We start from the raw sequence: 21860 nt of genomic DNA on the forward strand, positions 1-21860 counted from the left end.
TAAGGGTGGTGCTATGGTGTTTATACCACTGTACTTGTACAACAGCGTATATACTTCTGTAAGGGTGGTGCTATGGTGTTTATACCACTGTACTTATACAACAACATTTATACCACTGTACTTATACAACAACATTTATACATTTGTGAGGATGGTGCTATAAGATTTATTCAGCTGTATTTGTGCTATGAGGTTTAAACCACTGTACTATTGCAACAGCATTACGACCTACATCTGTGGTACATCTTTGGCGCAGTTGTGATACTGTGATACATCGTTAGTGCATCTGTGATTGACAGAGAGTAGCATCAAAACAGAGTTAGTGAGATCTCTCAGTCAAGGCAAGAAAAGAACTACATAATCAGTCAGACTGTGATGAACAGGAGCAAATATGTCGGCAGGGTTTTCTTCCATCTACAAAACTATTGGTCCACAGGACCCCCAGTTACTAATTTTGAGGAAATATGAAGGTTCTGTGGAGTAATGAAGTAGTGTAGCGTTTTGTACTGTAAGATTCAAGGATTACAATAATTACAGAATCTTTATATGTTTCTTGTTAAGAAAACGATGCTGAGAATATTATCATGCATGCATCCAGGATGTATTTTTTTCCTACATATATTCTATAAATTTGTGCAGACTGGATGTACATTTCTGTATGAAACTCTGTCAGGGCAAACGCTGTGTTAAATGAGTCAGAAACTGACAGAATCAAGCATTGGTCCCCTGAGAATGGGAAGACACAGCTGAAATTGTGTTTAAAATGAAACCTCAAGAAATGAAATTATGTAACCCTGGCGAGGGTTTGAAAGGGGGGAAATTGTCTGGGAATGGGTAGACACAGTTGAAATTAAGAAGAATCTCAAGAAACCTCTCAATATGTGACCAGTTCATCCAATCAGAATGCAGGGTTTATGATGAAGTTCAGAATGCAACGAAGTTTAATTTTTCTTTGTGGAATAGGGATCCTAGGTTTAAATGAACTCAGATCACCTCAGACTTCAGTCCAATTCTGGCTTTTATATACAACAGTTCATGGTGAAAGTTCTATTCAACACATCACACAGTTGATTCTTGTGCCTGAGCATGTTGTCCTTACTTGTACTACTAAACTGTTATTTATTTGCATGCTTATTAACCATAACCTGTCAGCTGGTTTGTCTGTGTTAACCCATGAATTTAATGATTTTTCTATTGCCCACATCCTTAAGGTCAAAAAAATTAATTTGGAGCGATCTTACCAAGTTTTATCCACTTTTACCATATTAGCTGAAACACAAGTCCTGAGACATACAGATTCACTATTGGAAATATCATCGACTGATATCGAGAATTATTTGTGATCATTAATGAAAATTGTGTTGTCTATAATATCTTATGTAAGCACTGTGAATGAATAATGTTTTTTATATTTACACAGGCAATACACACAGTTGAGTCTTCATTTAAGAGCCACTTCTTAAACTAAGTTTAGAACTAGTTTTTTGTTAGTAATCCATGCAAAACTACTTCACCAAGTACCACTGACTTGAAATATGTTGATATCTTTTGGTTATATTTTTCATTTTTGCTCAGTTACTGCTCAGATATTTATATATAATCAATTGAGATTTACGTAACAATTATTTACCTCTAAGTTATGTTGCTGTTATTCATTCACCTTCACCTTCAACTTGTAAGCCTGTTATGGGATTTGGAAACTTTCATTTTAGCATGTTTTGTATAACTTGATATGTATTTTAATCTATTTACCCTTCTGCAACAGTTGCATCACGAACTGCCTTGCTGCAGCCATGTTTGTTTGTGCATTGCTGAGTTGTGTGTGTTAATGCAAGTGTCATGGCGGATAACCACCATGTTGTAGAGCTGCAGCTGTGTTGCCATAACAACCGTCCTACCCACAGAATTACTTTAGAAATTCAACATGCATGATTATATATTTTTTAAAATATATTTCAATGGTAATGATCACATTCTTTTGGCAATTTTACGTCTATCTAATTTTTTTTTAATTGTATATCTAACCAATCAAATACAGTAAAAGGACAATTTTCCTATCTGTCATTCTCTCAGAATTACAGTGTTCTTTTGAGGATAACTATTCCTTGAAAATGTGAATCTGTGATTTACACTGCATTTTTAGAATCCAAGGTTCATCTGGCATTAGGTTTCAAAGTTGTACTCCTAATGTCTAGCAGAGATAATTTAATTTCGACATTAAGTCTGACAGCTAGGTGTTGTTTTCTAAAGTGTACTGTTCCTGGTTCATGTACTTAAGGCGACATTTACCGTATAATTGTGACAGACGGCAGCATTTCAACATTTTGTTTAAAAACAACAACTTTTGATCAAAAGGTAAAGCAAAGTTCATACATGTTGAGCTTATATTTCTAAGTGACTTGGAAATCACTTGATAGTTATGTTTGATTTGGAGCTGATTGTTTGCTTACCTGACTGAAGGTCAGGTGACCCTGTGTTATGGCCTACTTGTCCATGGTCCATATCACCTGTAAACATCCTGTCCTCAGAAACCCCTTGATCAGTGATACTTATGTCTACCAGTGCTGACCAGGGATGGAACCTAAATTTGTTTAAGAGCTAGAATTTAAGTTGGTGTTTGGCTGCAATTCCAATTTCAAATATTTAGTTATTTATTTAAAAAATGTGATGAAAAATTTACAAATTTTTAAAAATCATATCTTTTGAAATTTTGTATCTCAGGAAGCTTAAGTTTGACATGTATATTTCTTCTTATGCCTTGTTAAAAAATGATAAATTGTTACTATTTCCTGTCAAAAACATTGAACAATTATTCTCTTCAGAAGGTACCAGGGCCCTATAAGTGCCTCTGAACCTGCTGCTGGACCAATATGTTAGTAATGTTGTAAGTGCCCTTCCTGAAATCTAAAAGTTACTACACATCTAATATTTTCTCTACTACAGCACACAAGGTGTTCATTACTACCAAGCAGTGTGTCAAAGAACTTGTAATTTCACTGCCACTCAATGTGTGAAGCTCATTTCTGGTGTTTGCCGTCTTGATATTGCTGGAATATTGCTAAAAGCAGCATAAAACCATTCTCACTTGGAGTTTAAATAGTGTGAAGAAAATTTAGATGTTGAATATTGCATTAATGTTTGACAATAGTACATTCATTTTAGCTGTTTGAGAAACATTGTGTTAATTTAGGTTACACATTTTGTATTTCTTAATACTTTTGTCGTCAGTCTTTATATAGAAAATATGTGAATCAGACGAGATGCCCTGTTGATACATATTTTATTGGTGAGCTACAGTACCTGGCACTATTGTTTATGAATACTGAAATAAGTTTGTGATATTTTGTGCTTTCTCTCCTTCAAATTGCCCTTCTGCTGTAGTAGGAACAAGCTATTTTTATTTTTTTTGTAAGTGCTGACAAATTTTCAGACTGAAACCAACTTATGTACTAGATTTTGACAAGTGTGAAAATGGCCGTTACTAACCAAGTTCCAACATTTGGACAATGCCAGTACTGGTTTCTATGGATACTAGAACCAAATAGAAATCTGATGTCCACAGTTAGTCTCAATACTGATTTTGATTCAAGTCTTCCTGAATCACAAGATTAGAATGGTGTACGAAGTTAGTAAGCATGTGTGCCCATGAAGACCCTGGCTAGAAGGTCTTCAACAATGCATGCTTGTCATAAGATGCAACTAAGGGGATCGGGTGGTCAGGCTCGCCAACTTGGTTGACACGTCATCGTATCCCAATTGTGTAGATCAATGCTCATGATGTTGATCACTGGTTGATATTATTTACAGACTGCCACCATATAGCTGGAATAATGCTGAATGAGGCATTAAACAACAAACAAACCAGTCAGTGTATGCTCCTTGTTTGTTAATTGGTGGCCCAATAGGCTGAAGAACTTCTATGTCCCATGGGTTCCTTCTCAGAGCCAGTGGGGTAGTCCAGTGGTTAAAGCGTTGGCTCGTCACGCCGAAGACCCGGGTTCGAATCCCCACATGGGTACAATGAGTGAAGCCCATTTCTGGTGTCCCCCGCCGTGATATTGCTGGAATATTGCTAAAAGTGGCGTAAAACCAAACTCAGTCAGTCAGTCTCAGAGCCAGGATTCTCTGATCATGGGTTCAAATCCATCAACTTCTCTGATTATGTCCCTTGGCTTGTCAACACCAAGCTGATAGGTATTGTGTCCCTTAGACTTTCCGCCACAATCTGACATGCTGTGATACCACTGAAACACCCCTCACAGCAGCATTTAGCCCCATACTGATACTGATCCGTCTGATGCTGGCAGCCCGGAGATCCGCTGGCATAAATGGCGGCACAATTGTAACGGCCTCCTGTCGACGCTCCGGTACAGCTCTGTAGCCGCCAGCCTGTTGGCCATCCTGGTGGTCCTCATCCTGGTTACCCATGGTCTCTCCACGCGGATCGTGTTCATGGCCCGGCTCTACATGGGCGTGACTGGAGGGGTGCTGATCGGGGCGGCCAGCATAGGTGTCCAGCAGGTGTCCGAGTTACGGGTCGGCATCTTACGTATGAAGGTAGAATAACAATAAATAGAGAATCCTACCCGAGTGTCTTTTGATATCAAATATATCACCACGAGTTGATAAAGTAACAAATATCCGAGGCTTGCGAGGATATTTTTACTTTTATCAACAATTGTTGATATATATTTGTTATCAGAAGACACGAGGGTGAGATTCTATTTATCATCAAATATCACTCTTCATTAGGTTTCAATGAAAAATGTACATCTCTGTACACAGTACTGCCATTAGATTTGCAGTGCAGCGATGTCATAGCATTGTGATGTCATCAAGTTCATTATGTCATAGCATTGTGATGTCATCAAGTTCATTACGTCATAGCATTGTCATGGCATTGTGCAAAATCTACTGTCAAAACGATATCTCCTAGGATAACTGCAGTTACTAAAGCGTGTTTGACTATTCAGGAACAGGTATTGACAGCAGTGTGCAGAAGAGGAACGGGAACATACATTGAGAATAGTTTTGTGAAGGTGGAATATCAATAAACATTCATATACTTAACTAAAATATGTTTGACTGTTGTGACGGCATTGTGCAAAAATTAGTAGGCCATCTGCCTGAGCCATGCTAAAATGCTGAAACTTCCCTAGCCAAGCTGGCTACTGAAATGGTGGTGAAATGTTTATCAAACAGTTTTCTGTTTCTTTAAATAACTATAAACTTAAAAAATAAACATGGATAAATAAATTTCGATAACAAATTAATATTGCTAACTCTGTCACCCCTTCATAATATTTTACTTGTGATTTGCAATTTGGGTTGTTGCCTTAGTAGAATCAAATTTCCCGAAATATAAGCAGTTGGTTATTCAAGCTATTGAATTTGAAACTGGCTCATAACTTTAGAAGTTGGCTTACCTTCCTGCCCAGCAGTATTTTATGATGGACAGCAATCCTTGATTCTTTCTCGAGTATTGGAGGGAACACTTCCATTATGATAAGGGGCGGTGGGGTAGCCTAGTGGTTAAAGCATTCGCTCGTCACGCAGAAGACCCGGGTTTCGATTCCCCACATAGGCACAATGTGTGAAGCCCATTTGTGGTGTCCCTGCTGTGATGTTGCTGAAATATTGCTAAAAATGGCGTAAACCATACTCACTCACTCACTCACTCCATTATGATAACAGGGTTAGGATGTGAATCAGATGGACAAGTTGTCAACTGTACTGCAGACCACTGTGTAGAGTGATGGCATGTGTAAAGCCAACTAACTCACTCACTCGCACATCACGACAAGAACCTGTTGACTTTCCTTTGTCACAAGGGGCAGTGGGTTAGCCTAGTGGTTAAAGCTTTCGCTCGTCACGCCGAAGACCCGGGCTCGATTCCCCACATGGGTACAATGTGTGAAGCCCATTTCTGGTGTCCCCCGCTGTGATATTGCTGGAATATTGCTAAAAAGCGGCATAAAACCATACTCACTCACTCACTCCTTTGTCACAAAACTGTAGTTCAAAATGATTGTCTATTGTTTGCATTTTTGCTTGACAAAACAGAATATTTAAAACATGATAGATACAGAATTTGTGTAATCATCTTAAAATCTGATTTAGAAATCAATCCAAAAAAATTGTGGTGGAAAATTTTGGTCATAAAAAAATCCCTATTTGTTTTTATTGTTTTAGAGCGATCATTATTATTGGTTGTATGATAGAAAATCATATTGCTGGTTTGGGTTTTGTGTCTCAGTTTTCAATTGTTTAGGTTGTCTGATCTGTTAACAAGGCAAATGATTTGATGCCTTAGCAATGCCTAATCACTCAGAACAGGTTTCTCTTGGGTCCGGTCAGTGTGCGAAAGTTTTCAAATTCTGCTAGCCAGTTGGGCAAGCTATGCCTGAGAGTTACAAGCCCACAAAATTATTCACTAGCCTTAAATGTAGAAACTAAGCGAAAGATTACCCAAATAGAGGAGAATAAGATATTGTCGGCATGACACAGGTTTCATCATCAAGCTGCTAGTGTGATGAATGTTTTTATCAGGCCATAATCTTGCATGATTTAAAAGTGTTTTATAACTTAACAAGTCGGAGAGTGATACATTTACAAAATGACCCCATGAAAATTCGCTAGCAGTCAGGCCAGTGACTGGAGATTTTTTTAATTTCAATGTTTTTATTGCCTGAAAGTCCATGTTTCAGGATTGAGGATCACCTACAGGTTAAGGAGGACTCTTATTTGTAAGGTTGCAGTCTTGTAGACAATCTGACTCTGGAGATTTACTGGGTGGACTGGATTTTTACTAGCCAGGGGCTATTTCACACACTGGGTCCAATGATCAGTGTCCAATATGGTGAAAACATTCCTTTGATATCAGTACACACACGTTCATGTGTTACACCCATACAAGTAAATCATTTCAGTGGATGCTTTCAGTCTCTGTAAATATTTATGGTGATATTGCTTTCAGTGTTGTAAGCATTTATGGTGATATTGAAGCGATGCAATTCTCATTCAAGTGGGTTCTGTTATGTTGGCAGTTACTAGATTGGTTGAAAGTTGATCTTGTAGTGAAAGGAGCACATGTTGGTTATTTATGCTATATATGTCTCATTGATCTTGTAGTGAAAGGAGCACATGTTGGTTATTTATACGATATATGTCTCTTTGATTTTGTAGTGAATGGAGCACATGTTGGTTATTTATGCTATATATGTCTCATTGATCTTGTAGTGAATGGAGCACATGTTGGTTATTTATGCGATATATGTCTCATTGATCTTGTAGTGAATGGAGCACATGTTGGTTATTTATGCATTATATGTCTCATTGATCTTGTAGTGAATGGAGCACATGTTGGTTATTTATGCAATATATGTCTCATTGATCTTGTAGTGAATGGAGCACATGTTGGTTATTTATGCAATATATGTCTCATTGATCTTGTAGTGAATGGAGCACATGTTGGTTATTTATGCGATATATGTCTCATTGATCTTGTAGTGAATGGAGCACATGTTGGTTATTTATGCAATATATGTCTCATTGATCTTGTAGTGAATGGAGCACATGTTGGTTATTTATGCAATATATGTCTCATTGATCTTGTAGTGAATGGAGCACATGTTGGTTATTTATGCTATATATGTCTCATTGATCTTGTAGTGAATGGAGCACATGTTGGACTGAGGTTTTCAGTCTGCTGATATATGTTGAAGATTGTTTAAGCTCTGTTAAAATCTTATTGGAGATGATAGTAAAACCCAATCATCTGCAAATAGTAGGTAGCTGTGGTATGTTTCCACAACGGGTGCACCGACCTCTGCGAGTCCCATTAGTCTTTCATATCATTCACATAGATTTGAACAGGGTTGGACTGCAAATACATCCTTGCTTCACACAGGATGAAGCTTGCCCGGGTTGGCGGCTCCATTTGTAATTCAGACTCTCTGAAAGAGATCTTTGTACATGTGACTAATGATCTTATTATGCCAGTATCTTGTAATGAAGACCATTACTCTAAAGAAAGTCAATGGCTTTAGGTAGATCTATACAGCAAGTATAAAATTATTTTGTCGAGGATTTAAATCTATGGATCAGAATATATTATCTGTATTTTGGAGATCACCTCAGAAACACTTTTCACTTGGGTATAAGGCTGGTTTAGTTCACGTAAGTGATTAGACTAGAATTGATGATGGATAAGTATGGAACATCATTTGGCTCCAATATCTTGGGAACTGTTCCACCCAGCAAGATGGAAATATGCCATGGACGTATATGTTAAAGTACTGTCGGAAATAGAAAGAAACTGTTTTTTCACATTTATATCTACAATTTATATAGTTAATATGTGAAAGTGTGAAATTTCTGTCAAACTGAGTTCTGTCTAACTACAGTCTCAGTGGTAGGGAGATAGGACTTTGCTGAGGAGAGATTAGTGCAGAAATGAGCAATGTGTTTTTTTCTGGTCCACACAAGCTATAACAATACAAATTGTAACCTTTCCTGGCATGGCCGTAGCTCCACACAGTGTTACTATAGTTCCACACACTGTTACTGTGGTCTACCAATGCTATAACAATACAAACTGAAACCTTTCCTGGCATGGTCCGTAGCTCCACACAGTGTTACTATAGTTCCACACACTGTTACTTTGGTCTACCAAAGCTATAACAATACAAACTGTAACCTTTCCTGGCATGGTACATAGCTCCACACAGTGTTACTATAGCTCCACACACTGTTAATATAGCTCCACACACTGTTACTGTGGTCTACCAAAGCTATAACAATACAAACTGAAACCTTTCCTGGCATGGTCCGTAGCTCCACACAGTGTTACTATAGCTCCACACACTGTTACTGTGGTCTACCAAAGCTATAACAATACAAACTGTAACCTTTCCTGGCATGGTCTGTAGCTCCACACAGTGTTACTATAGTTCCACACACTGTTACTGTGGTCTACCAAAGCTATAACAATACAAACTGTAACCTTTCCTGGCATGGTACATAGCTCCACACAGTGTTACTATAGCTCCACACACTGTTACTATAGCTCCACACACTGTTACTGTGGTCTTCCCAAGCTGTAACAATACAAATTGTAACCTTTCCTGGCATGGTCTGTAGCTCCACACACTGTTACTGTGGTCCACACAAGCTATATATATATAGTATACTATTACTGCGATCTACCCAAGCCATATATATAGTGTAACCTTTCCTGCCCATACCGTCCTATTTCACACGCAGTGTTACTTATATACAGCTCCACACAGTGTCACTTAAATACAGCTCCACACAGTGTCACTTAAATACAGCTCCACACAGTGTCACTTAAATACAGCTCCACACAGTGTCACTTAAATACAGCTCCACACAGTGTTACTTACTCATTAAGGCCGAGAGCCGCATATATTGGGCAAATTAATCAGCTTCTCACAGCGAGTGACGTGTTTATGGGGCAGGTAATTGGCAGTTTCTCACAGCGAGAGCCACATATATTCGGCAACAGAAAGCATCTCTTATTCAGCGAGAGACGCACATGTGTGTTGTACTTTTAAACATCGCACTGTACCTATTATTTCAGCCAACTTAGTAGTACTGAGCAAATATTAGCTTTTCTTACGAGAGATGCTACCTTTAGTGTCAATCAGAAGAAGTATTTAAAGTGTTTTGATAGCAATTGCTAATCACTATCATAGGCTTATACAGCGTTTGGCATATGAACACATGTTGGCGAGAAAGGGGATTATGATGTTTTGATGTTTTTACAGATCTAGAGGTAAGTGTCTGGTACTCTTCATTGGGAATGGATACTAAAATACTTCTTATGCACATTGATTGAATTAGATGTAATGGTTTAGAGGTTACTGAAGATTATATTTTCTTCAACTTCCTAATAAATAGGATACAATGTACGAAATTTCAAGGACATACAAAGAATTTAAACACAAATGAATGGTTTGAATTAACTTTTTAGGTATTATTACGTTGTCTTGTTTCATATAACGAAACATAATGTATAAACACAAATAATTATACATCCAAGCTCGAATAGATTAGACATAATTTAACATACTAATTTAAAGCTTACTGAATTGTGACTAGTTATTTTCCATAAACTAAAGTTGATAATATTACCTAATTGAATATAAAGTGATAAATCGCTCCTTTGCATCGAATATATATACATGTCAGTGTTATTACAACATTGAAATCTTTTACTACGTTTGTTACAAAACACAGTAAGTTGGTAATTCAAAAGATTCTTAGACATAGCCAGAAGTAATATCATAAGTTATTACATGTAAACCGTACAAAGGTATTTCAAGCAGTTTTGTTCAAGCTGTTGAAAGTTTCATGTTGATTTGAATTGTCAGTTTTCTATGCAATTTACATGAGCATTGTGTAAAACATTTTTATTTGATCTCTGTAATTATCACGTGTATCAATGAACTCAATCTCTATTGATCCATCGTCAATAAAAGCTGGATAGTATATCAGGTACGGTATCGATACACATGTGTATAATCATTCAATCAGATTACAGTAATGAGATAACTGAACACCTCTTTCGACCTTGAAATAACAGCCTCCGGTAGAATGCATGTGTAGTTACACCCTTGTTGAAAGGTTTGTCCCGTGACAAGTGTAAAATAAACAGATGCGATGTTATATCATTGGACAACCTGCTTTATGGAGTCACGCCCCTCTTTGTAATGTTTATGCATACAAGCACATCTGTAATCTTATAAACCTTGTTTACATGCAGTGTAAATATAGGCACGCCCATCTTTTATCAATATTTGGGGGGATTAAACTGCATTTTTATGCATTATAATAATTCAGTATCGTGTCACTTTTTGAATTCTATAATACTTGTACTTCAATTTGGATATTCATTCGTAGTAAGGTGAAGATTATATTTACATGTACAGCAAACCATTTGTTTTATGTACTAGTTGTGTGCGTAAAATGTATATGAAAATAAATACTATCTCTACTCAATGGTTGGATTTCAATCACGTTTACTTATCGAAAAACACTAAAATGTGTTTTCGATCTCTGAGATCTATCTACTATTATTTATCTTATGATCTTATGTGTATATTTCATAGATCGTTACGATTATGTATGTTTACAATACACAAACTGTTACATGATAGCTTGAGTTGATAAAGCCTAAACCCAGCATATCGACTGGTCAACGGCATAGCCAATAATCAATCTCTATCCAGCTGTTGAGTGACCAGACATGGTCTTCAGAAATTTCGCCCACGCCCCATCGCCTGTCCCTTCCTCTGTGACAGGTATCTCATGATACGATTGGTCATAGACAACAAACGATCAGCCACTTTATTGAACAATTGATCTACCGCACGTTCTATTGGGGAAATTTGATGACGCCCTATCACGTGACTCTTTGTTTCATGTCTATACTATAGTACTGTCGGAAATAGAAAAAAACTGTATTTTCTCATTTATCTCTACAATTTATGTAGTTGATATGTGAAAGTGTGAAATATCTGTTAAACTAAGTTCGGCCTAACTACAGTCTCAGTGGTAGAGAGATAGGAAACGGAGAAAAGGGACTTTACTGAGGGGAAATTAGTGCAGAAATGAGCAATGCGGGTTTTTTTCTAAGTCCAAAAAGACTTATTTGGAACAGACCATGGCTTTATGCAAATTAGTGTGCGACGATATTGTATTACAAAGGACACTTTTTAAATGCCCAATTTGAAATTAGACGTAGATTCATTATAAACGATAGCTGACGTAAAAAATAATAACTTTTATGCCGAAACTATTAAGGATGTAGCTACCATGCAGTCTCACTGTCACTATAAAAAGAAACAGATAGGAGGGGCCGTCTCAAAAGCAAAACCTGGGGTCGGGCTTGGGGATAGAGATATCAGCTAAGATAAGATAATCCTTTAGGGCAATTATACTGGGGAGGTACACGGCACGTCATAACAATTTACAAATAATATCCAGTCCTGTCGATCTTCGGGTGGTCATGCCACCTATATACTACGATGCGTTTCTATGGTTTTCGGGTATCATACTCTTTTACATATCTCAACATAAACTATATGAAACTATATGAAAGAAAGACACGTAAGATGTTAATCAATAGATGAGACATAGTCAACACACATGAAAAAGCACAAAATATCTTTGAGATGACCCCTTGTGCCTGTAGGCAGCACGTGCATTTCATGCCAGGTGAGTCGACGGTCCGTCGTCATACCTGGCTGAGCGACCTAATTGCCATCTATAGTCTGATCTATTGTTTTCAGCAGCTATTCGTATTTTTCTAAGTTTTGCCCGATTTTACGAGTAAACATGCTTTTCTGGATATCGTATTACGCATCCCACTGAATGCCCAGTTAGGCCGAAGTGGGTTATTTCGACATATGCTATTTGCAATTGTGTAAATTTTAGGGATACAGAGTAACAGCCTAAAAACAGTTTTTTCTATTTCCGACAGTACTGATTTTCTAATCCACCTTCATACTCTTTGATAGATGTGAATTCTCGAATTTATTTATAAAGTATGGATGATTTTGTGTCCCTGTTTGTATAGTGGCCATGATGCTTATGCTCAGTTAGTGTGTTGCTAGATGTGAATTCATTAGTTTATTTATGAATGACTGATGATTTTTCACACTTATGTGTTGCTTTTTGGTACTTTTGCTTGTGTAGCCAGCATATAAATGCAGGCTGGAAGATGCGTTGGAGCGTGCTGCCTTTCCCTTTGTCTTTTGTGGTATAAGGATCCTGCCAACATATCTTGAAGTAAAGGTTATTGTTGAATTCTTTTCTAAAACATTCCTTGTCATCAAGTTCATGTCATGTAATGTAGAAATGTTCTGAATGTATTGTTATTCACAGGTTTGAAGCAAAACCACAGAAAGTGAGAAACCAATGGAAAGGAGTTCAGATTTTGTTCTGGAATATGGCAATCCATATCTGTATGTTTGCAATTACTGTGACACTTGTGCTGACGGGCTTGCCCATTCTCCCTCAAAAACTGTACCTGGCTCGGATTGGGATGAACCTGTTTTGTATCTTCTGTATTGGCTGGATGAGCCTGGCGATACAGTGTATTGCCGAAGCATCAGTGGTTGCTATGCGGATACAGGTAATAGATGCAGATAGGAATGTAGCAGCCATTTGCATTTTCAGGGTATCTGGGATTTCTCTGAATTGTTTTTCTTGTTAGACCAACTTCTTTATATAATGCTAAACAAAAGGGGAGTTTCAGTGTGGTTAGGATGGAAACAATATAAAGCTGTTGATGTCTACAGCAATATGATAGATGCGACTCGGGGTAAGACCTTCCAAGAACCAGTTTGCATAAAGGCCAAGACCTATTTGTGTTGACAGTCATCATCACAAATGGAGCGGTCAGTTAGCCTACTGGTTAAAGTGAAAGCCGCGGTGGCTGAACGGTCTAGGCGTCTGACTTCGTGTGCTGGCCATTAGGTGCCTGACTCTGAGGATGTGGGTTCGAATCCCGGATGGGACTCAACCCAAAAAGTACTAGAATCTGTACTTTACTAAGAAAGTGTAATCCCAAATATAACATATGTTACTGGTTAAAGTTTTCGCTTGTAATGCTGAAGACCCAGGTTCAATTTTACCATATGGGTACCATGTGTGAGGCCCATTTCTGAAGCGTCCAGCCGTGATATTGGTGGAATATTGCTAAAAGAAGCGTAAAACCATATTCGCTCTTGCTGGACCAACTTCACTTTTTTAGGAATTGCAGTGTGGTTACGATAGAAAAAAATGTAAAGCTGTTAATGTCTGCAGCAATATGACTCAGGGCAAGACCTTCCAAGAACCAGTTTGCAGGTTAAGACCTGTCATAACACCCTGATACAATCATTGTGTTGTCAATCATTTCATTCACAAAACAATGATTGCCTGCTGGTCAAGGACAAGTGTCTCATACACAGGGTGTTAGTGTGTTTCTGTAGCAACTGTATTTGTAGAATCTGTGCAGCCCATTTTTGGTGTTCCCTTAGGGTCATATATTTGTCATTTTGATTGCAAAGATAATCATACCATGTTACAAGTTTCTGTTACAAATAATTCAAGATGGCATGATTCTGTTACAAATAATTCAAGATGGTTTGATTCTGTCACAAACAATTCAAATGGTGCAATTCTCACAGATTGCTTTAAGCAACATTATTTAGAACAATTGATGAACTGATACAGATCGTATCAACCTGTGTGTCACTGGTACCTTCAATGTCGGTTTCTTCATTATCGCCATGGAAAGAATTTCAGAATTTTCTCCTTAGCCTCTGCAAAAGCTGAGTCAGTTGTTTGATTCTGACTTTGTGTTTATGGATTTCTCTGAAATAGTGATGTCACTAAGCAAGTGTTTAAGAAGGTGAGGGGGGCGATGGGATAGCCTAGTGATTAATGGGTACGATATGTGGAGCCCATTTCTGGTGTCCCCCACTGTGATATTGCTGGAATATTTCTAAAAGCGGTGTAAAACTAAATTCACTCACTCACTCAAGAAGGTGAGGGGGTCGGGGGGTCGGGGGGATAGCCTAGTGATTAATGGGTACAATATGTGGAGCCCATTTCTGGTGTCCCCCACTGTGATATTGCTGGAATATTTCTAAAAGTGGTGTAAAATTAAATTCACTCACTCACTCAAGAAGGTGAGCATGTCCTACCTTATGGTAATGCTTGTCACAAACATGTACAAAGAGGAAGTGTTCATAACTTTTGTGTAATTGAATAGTGTGTGTAGGATATGAGTTCTTGTTTTCTCAGGCTAGTATTTATCTGTAACCTGCATTAACTACACAAATTGTAGCTGACGTAAAATCTCAAAGAACTGCACGAAACTACCTATGTAGACTTTGGTCTTTTAGAATAGTACAGGCTGCCTGGTTGTAGTGCCACCATTGGTCCAGGAAGACACCATTAAAACGAGGGAAGTCAAATCTGTAAGTCATAACCATCTGAAACATAAGTATAGAGATGGATTCATATAGCTATATGCTGGTGTTCATCTGTATGCTCGGGTCGTGGGGTAGCCTAGTACTTAAAGCGTGTCATGACGAAGACCTGGGTTCAATTCCCCACAAGAGCTTAATATGCGAAGCCCATTTTTGTTGTTTCCTACCGTGATATTGCTGGAATATTGCTAAAAGTGGCGTAAAACCAAACTCACTCACTCATCTGTGTATCATCTGTTGTATGCTCCCCAGGGAGTTGAGATTGATATTACAATGTGCCGTTTTAGTTTGACATCCAATCATCGGGAGAAAATCAAAGTGCCTTTGAGCAGCTGAGCTGGATATTGGCGCGATACAGATATAAGTAAATATATATAAATATAATATCTGTAAGCTGTAAAGTGTAACTAACATCTGTATTTTCCCAATATGTGTACCCTGATACATGGTATGTGTGTGTATGGTGTTTAACAAACGTGTGTGAACATATCACCTCATGTTAACTCTCTTAACTTCTAATCTATCATTTCTGTATCATTCAAGTTCACTACCTGTCTATAGGAGCTATCCACCAAACCATTTTGTTAACTCCACTCTGTACTACTGGACTCCGGAGCATGCACCATGACACATGTGGAAGATGATTTGGTGTCAGCGTTGTATTATTTCTGGGTATTTTTCTTCAGATGGTGTATATGGGGCGGTGGGTTAGCCTAGTGGTTAAAGTGTTCGCACATCACACCGAACACCCGGGTTCGATTCCCCACATGGGCACAATGTGTGAAGCCCATTTCTGGTGTCCCCCGCCGTGATGTTGCTGGATTATTGCTAAAAGCAGCGTAAAACCATACTCATTCACTCACTCACCAGTATACACATGCAACCTGTCAAATATTTGTTGTCATCAATATTTTTGGTATTCCGGTTCATGTCATGTAATGTTGAAATGTTCTCCATGTGTTATTGTTCACAGGATAGAAGTCAAACCACAGAAAGTGAGAAACAAGTACAAGGGGATTCTCATTTTGCTCGTGAATATTTCCGTCCATTTTTGTATGTTTACAATCATTGTGGTACTGGTTCTAACTGGCTTGCCCATTTTACCACGAGAACTGTACCTGGCTCGGATTGGGATGAACCTGTTATGCGAATTCTGTTTCAACTCGTTTGGTCTTGCTGTACAGGGTGTTTCAGAAACATCAGTGGTCTGTGAGCGAATGCAGGTAACAATTGCTCCATGATATGTCTCAGCCATTTGTATTTTCAGGGTATTTGGGTTTTCATTTAGACTCAATGACTAGTAAAACAGTTTCTAGTGGTGTTCTGTTGATTGAGCTGTTGGCAGTGTGTTCTGTGTTATTTAATGTTCTTTCTGATATCTGTTTATATGATAATGGGGCGACGAGGTAACCTAGTGGTTAAAGCGTTCGGTCGTCACGCCGAAGACCCATGTTCAATTCCCCATATGGGTACAATGTGTGAAGCCTATTTCTGGTGTTACCCGCCGTGATATTGCTGGAATATTGCTAAAACCACTCACTCACTTGTATGATAATGTGTTATCATTTCTTTTGTAGTGTTTTTATGTGTAAATATATACAAACATTTGGAATACCTTTTGAGATGGGGGTTGGGGGGTGGGTGCATAGCTCATTTTCACCTGTTTTCACAAGAGTTTCAATGGTCATTTAATAATGCGCAACCCTGCACACAAGAAACCTAATGTGATACCTTTAAATTCTATTATCTACACTGATCTGTCTAGCTCTATTGCAGCTTAAAGTCTATTATCTACAGTAGCTCTATTGCAGCTAGCTATATGTAACTTCTACATCGATGCACTATTAAATGCTTTATATTAGTCTATCTACCTACATCCTACTTTGACGATCTAACAAACGAATTGTGACGAGCTGTCACCTAACTCAAGTAACACCTGAACTCAAGCGAAACCAATGAACCCAACTGACGTCTAAACTCAAGTCAGACCTGAACCCAAGCAAAACCTGAATACAACTGACCGATTTGATCGTTTCCCACGTGGTCTGACCGCACGTGAAAAGTCATGCTCCTCGGTTTGCTGCGAAGCATGGTGCGTTTATGCAATCTGTTCCAACTGTTTGGTCTCCTGACCACCATCTGTGTAATGTTATATGATGATTCCGATGCTGAAGCTAAAAAGTTAACCAGGAATATGTCTGTGAAAGATAGTATTGGGAATTGGTTAAAATCTCAGAATTGATGATTGCTTCATTACAACCGATCAATCATCAGCGTCATTTATGAATTTGTCCTGGTTATTTTTGTTAATGCACAAAAACATAAAGAAAAAGCATGTAGTTCTTTGGGTTTTTTTTTTTGGGCAAATTCACATCTTGAAAGGATAACTAGTATGTTAGGAACATAACTTTCTTGGGGTCTTTAAGATAAATTCAATCATGACTTGGAACGAGCTTGTAGTACTCATGAAATGTAACTGACAAAACCAACCGTGTGAAAAATATTGTTAATGCAAAAAGTGTTCCAGAATTGTTTGTGTTCGAATTATGAGAAAACATGATCGATTGCTTGGTCATTTCGTCACTGCGACCAACCTTCGATTATTTCAATTAATCGGACCACCACTAGTGAAAGAATGAATGAGCCATGATAGATTGCAGAGTTTCTGCTTACCAGATTTTAATATGCCACAAAACATATATTTACCTCCATGTGTAGACTACAACAGCATACACTAACTAGCAAAGTGTCATTCTCACGGACTTTTAGTTGTACTTTCTGCTGAATCGACACTTTGGAAGGGCCTACACCTCTATATAAACTAGCAGAACAAGCTAATAGTCATCAACAGTTGGTACATATTAAACTGGGAGGATGTGTGCTTGGTTTTTGATTGACTGACACTATAATTAACTTTGCTTGTGTATATATTTTACTCTCTGTTGGTCTGACACTTCTGAAGGGCTTGCGTCTCTATGTAAACCTATTGCAAATGTATAGATGTAGACAAAATCCCTTACCAAGACTCTACCCCTATGTAAACCTGTTACTCATATAAAGTGGCAGATGAGGTCTCTCCAGCCTACACACATACTAGTACACTAAGTGTTGCTGCTGGGCCCGTGTTTACTGAGGGAGAGTGTCTGTGTTATCCTCCCTCCGGAGTGTCGTGTAGTGTTATCATAACAGGTGTAACTTCTTGTGCATCACCCTACACCCGAACCTGCATGCTGTTTGTTCTCATATACAAAGTGAATACGATTTAATGAAGACTTGATTGCTGTATGCTAATTATATTTGGGTGGGAACTTGAGAGAAAGTTTTAAAGGCGTTCAAAAGTTTCCGAGTCATTTCATTGATGTTCTGACGTATGTATACCCTGAATGAGTTTAATGGTGTTTCAAAGGCGTTTCCAAAGTCTTAGGAGGCGTTTGAGAGTGATCTTCTGACGTATGTATACCCTGAAGTATTTCAAATGGGCAGCTTTTAATATTCTCATATTTTCAAAATGGTTGTCTTTGAAAACATAGTCTTGCTTCTTCCAATGTCAGTGTGGTACATCCTTACAGTTTGTCAAACCCCATTTTTGTCTCTTCCACTTACACCACGTGAAGATTGTTTATCATGTAATTTGGGTGTATCTGCAAATGTTAGTACTGTACTTGCTAACCTTATTGGAATGGGTGGGTCTGTAATTATCCTCGTATGTGTATCGTTAGTCAGTCATACAGACCCTGAAACAAACATATCCAAGAAAGCCCATTCAAGTCTAGATTGTGTTTCGAGGGTAGATTTCCACAGTTTCTGAAAAAGTCTCAGGGATCTGTTTCATTATGTTTTATTTTTTTCATTATGAACTTGTTTTTTTTCTGTAAAATATGTTCATTTCAGACACTAGTTGTTAGTCTACCGTATCTGCCGGCTATGTCTGCCAGCTGTGTCTGCCAGCTGTGTGTCTGCCAGCTGTGTCTGCAGGCTGTGCCGTCTGTGTCTGTGTCTGCAGGCTGCGTCTGCCGCCTGTGTCTGTTTTGTTTGTTTTCTCTGATACGTCCTCATGTTAACCAATCACAGCTTTGGTCACACAATAGTTTTGTTACACGGCAGTCTGACCTTGTAGTGTACTCGCAGAGTACATCGAAGCAGGATGGTCGAAGGATGTTTCTTTTGAAAAAAATTACCATGACAGTTTGTTTCCACATATATCAGTCAGTTTTTAAATAATACTATTACTCATTCACATGAGTTGTCATTGGATTCAGATCTACACATGCATGTCTACATAGATCTACATTCACCTTACTGTAACTGTGACGCAATTATGTTCCAGTCATCATTATTTAATGTGTTCATCATCAGCCATCATCTGTATAATGTTCTTCCTATAATGAAGGGGACTTTGGACCTTATTTACAGCGGACTCAAGGACTCACTGTATTTATAGCCAAAAACCCACATGGGTAAAATGTGTGAAGCCAATTTCTGGTGTCCCCCACCGTCATATTGCTGGAGTATTGCTAAAAATGGCGTCAAACTATGTTTACACATATAGTGTAGAGGTTGTATTATCATGTTTGCCTTTGTAATATTCCAATTGTATTGGGTATTGTATATATCCTTCTTACAACTGCACTAGGCATTGTATATATCCTTCTTGCAGCTGCACTTATGCTATTTTATGTTTCATTCGTTCAATATATATCCTAAATATCATGTATCCTGTGTGACAATAATCAATATATATTCTACTAGATAAATGCACAGTGCATTTTAAGGAGATATAAGTAATGCACAGTGCATTGTAAGGAGATATAAATAATTCACAGTGCATTTTAAGGAGATATAAGTAATGCACAGTGCATTGTAAGGACGTATAAGTAATGCACAGTGCATTGTCAGGAGATATAAATAATTCACAGTACATTATCAGGAGATATAAGTAATGCACAGTGCATTGTAAGGAGATATAAATAATGCACAGTGCATTGTCAGGAGATATAAGTAATGCACAGTGCATTGTAAGGAGATGTAAGTAATGCACAGTGCATTGTAAGGAGATATAAGTAATGCACAGTGCATTGTAAGGAGATATAAATAATGCACAGTGCATTGTAAGGAGATATAAGTAATGCACAGTGCATTGTAAGGAGATATAAGCATGCACAGTGCATTGTCAGGAGATATAAGAAATGCACAGTGCATTGTAAGGAGATATAAATAATGCACAGTGCATTGTAAGGAGATATAAATAATTCACAGTACATTGAAAGGAGATATAAATAATGCACAGTGCATTGTAAGGAGATATAAATAATGCACAGTGCATTGTAAGGACTTATAAATAATGCACAGTGCATTGTCAGGAGATATAAGTAATACACAGTGCATTGTCAGGAGATATAAGTAATGCACAGTGCATTGTCAGGAGATATAAGTAATGCACATTGCATTGTCAGGAGATATAAATAATGCACAGTGCATTGTCAGGAGATATAAATAATGCACAGTGCATTTATCAGGAGATATAAGTAATGCACAGTGCATTGTAAGGAGATATAAGTAATGCACAGTGCATTGTATGGACATATAAGTAATTCACAGTGCATTGTAAGGAGATATAAGTAATTCACAGTGCATTTATCAGGAGATATAAGTAATGCACAGTGCATTGTAAGGACATATAAATAATGCACAGTGCATTGTAAGGAGATATAAGTAATGCACAGTGCATTGTCAGGAGATATAATTAATGCACAGTGCATTGTCAGGAGATATAAATAATGCATAGTGCATTGTAAGGACATATAAGTAATGCACAGTGCATTGTCAGGAGATATAAATAATGCACAGTGCATTGTCAGGAGATATAAATAATGCACAGTGCATTTATCAGGAGATATAAGTAATGCACAGTGCATTGTAAGGAGATATAAGTAATGCACAGTGCATTGTATGGACATATAAGTAATTCACAGTGCATTGTAAGGAGATATAAGTAATTCACAGTGCATTTATCAGGAGATATAAGTAATGCACAGTGCATTGTAAGGACATATAAATAATGCACAGTGTATTGTAAGGAGATATAAGTAATGCACAGTGCATTGTCAGGAGATATAATTAATGCACAGTGCATTGTCAGGAGATATAAATAATGCATAGTGCATTGTAAGGACATATAAGTAATGCACAGTGCATTGTCAGGAGATATAAATAATGCACAGTGCATTGTAAGGACATAGAAATAATTCACAGTACATTGTAAAGAGATATAGATAATGCACAGTACATTGTAGGGCGATATAGATGATGCACATTGCATTTATTTATTTATCTTAAATGCTAAAATAAGATTTGTAAAAAGTTTGACAATAATATGTCAACAAATGGTTCGTAATTGCTTTACTGAAGAAATTATGGTACGTCCTCTGTTTGCATCTCATTCCCAATGGATATATTCAATATTTACAGACATGAAATTAAATACCAGAGAAAGCGAAATTGGATTGATAGCTATAAGGGCCTGATGTTCGATGTTTCCATGCACCTGGTAATGTTGGCCACCATTGTTGTCCTGGTGTTCACCAACTCACCAATTATTTCACACAAGATCTACATGGTACGAATTGCAGTCACGTTTCTCTGTGAATTTTGTATTGGATGGTTCAACAGAGCTGTTAAGGCAGTTGCAGAAACAGTAGCTGGTGCAAGACGTTTACAGGTATTGCCAGATTAATATTGGGGCGGGGGTAGCCTAGTGGTTAAAGTTTTCGCTCACCACGCCAAAGACACAGGTTCTATTCCCCACATGGGTACAATGTGTGAATCCTATTTCTGGTGTCCCCCAACACGATATTG

General features: G+C 37.9%; 1 protein-coding gene across 3 annotated transcripts in view; it reads left to right on the top strand.

Moving 5' to 3' along the window:
- The window catches only part of LOC124281103 (ATP-binding cassette sub-family C member 4-like), a 99839-nt gene that overhangs the window by 23622 nt on the left and 54357 nt on the right, over positions 1-21860 (top strand). Inside the window, exon 6 of one of the 3 annotated variants that reach the window (XM_046717119.1) lies at positions 4308-4557. The exons of the other annotated variants lie outside the window; for them this stretch is intronic. Coding sequence (XP_046573075.1) covers positions 4308-4557 — 250 coding nt within the window. The remainder of the gene's footprint in view (positions 1-4307; positions 4558-21860) is intronic. 3 annotated transcript variants of the gene reach the window in all.

This window comes from Haliotis rubra, unplaced genomic scaffold, assembly GCF_003918875.1.
Source record: "Haliotis rubra isolate DU_JTF1 unplaced genomic scaffold, ASM391887v1 Scf28, whole genome shotgun sequence".
Taxonomy (NCBI): domain Eukaryota; kingdom Metazoa; phylum Mollusca; class Gastropoda; order Lepetellida; family Haliotidae; genus Haliotis; species Haliotis rubra.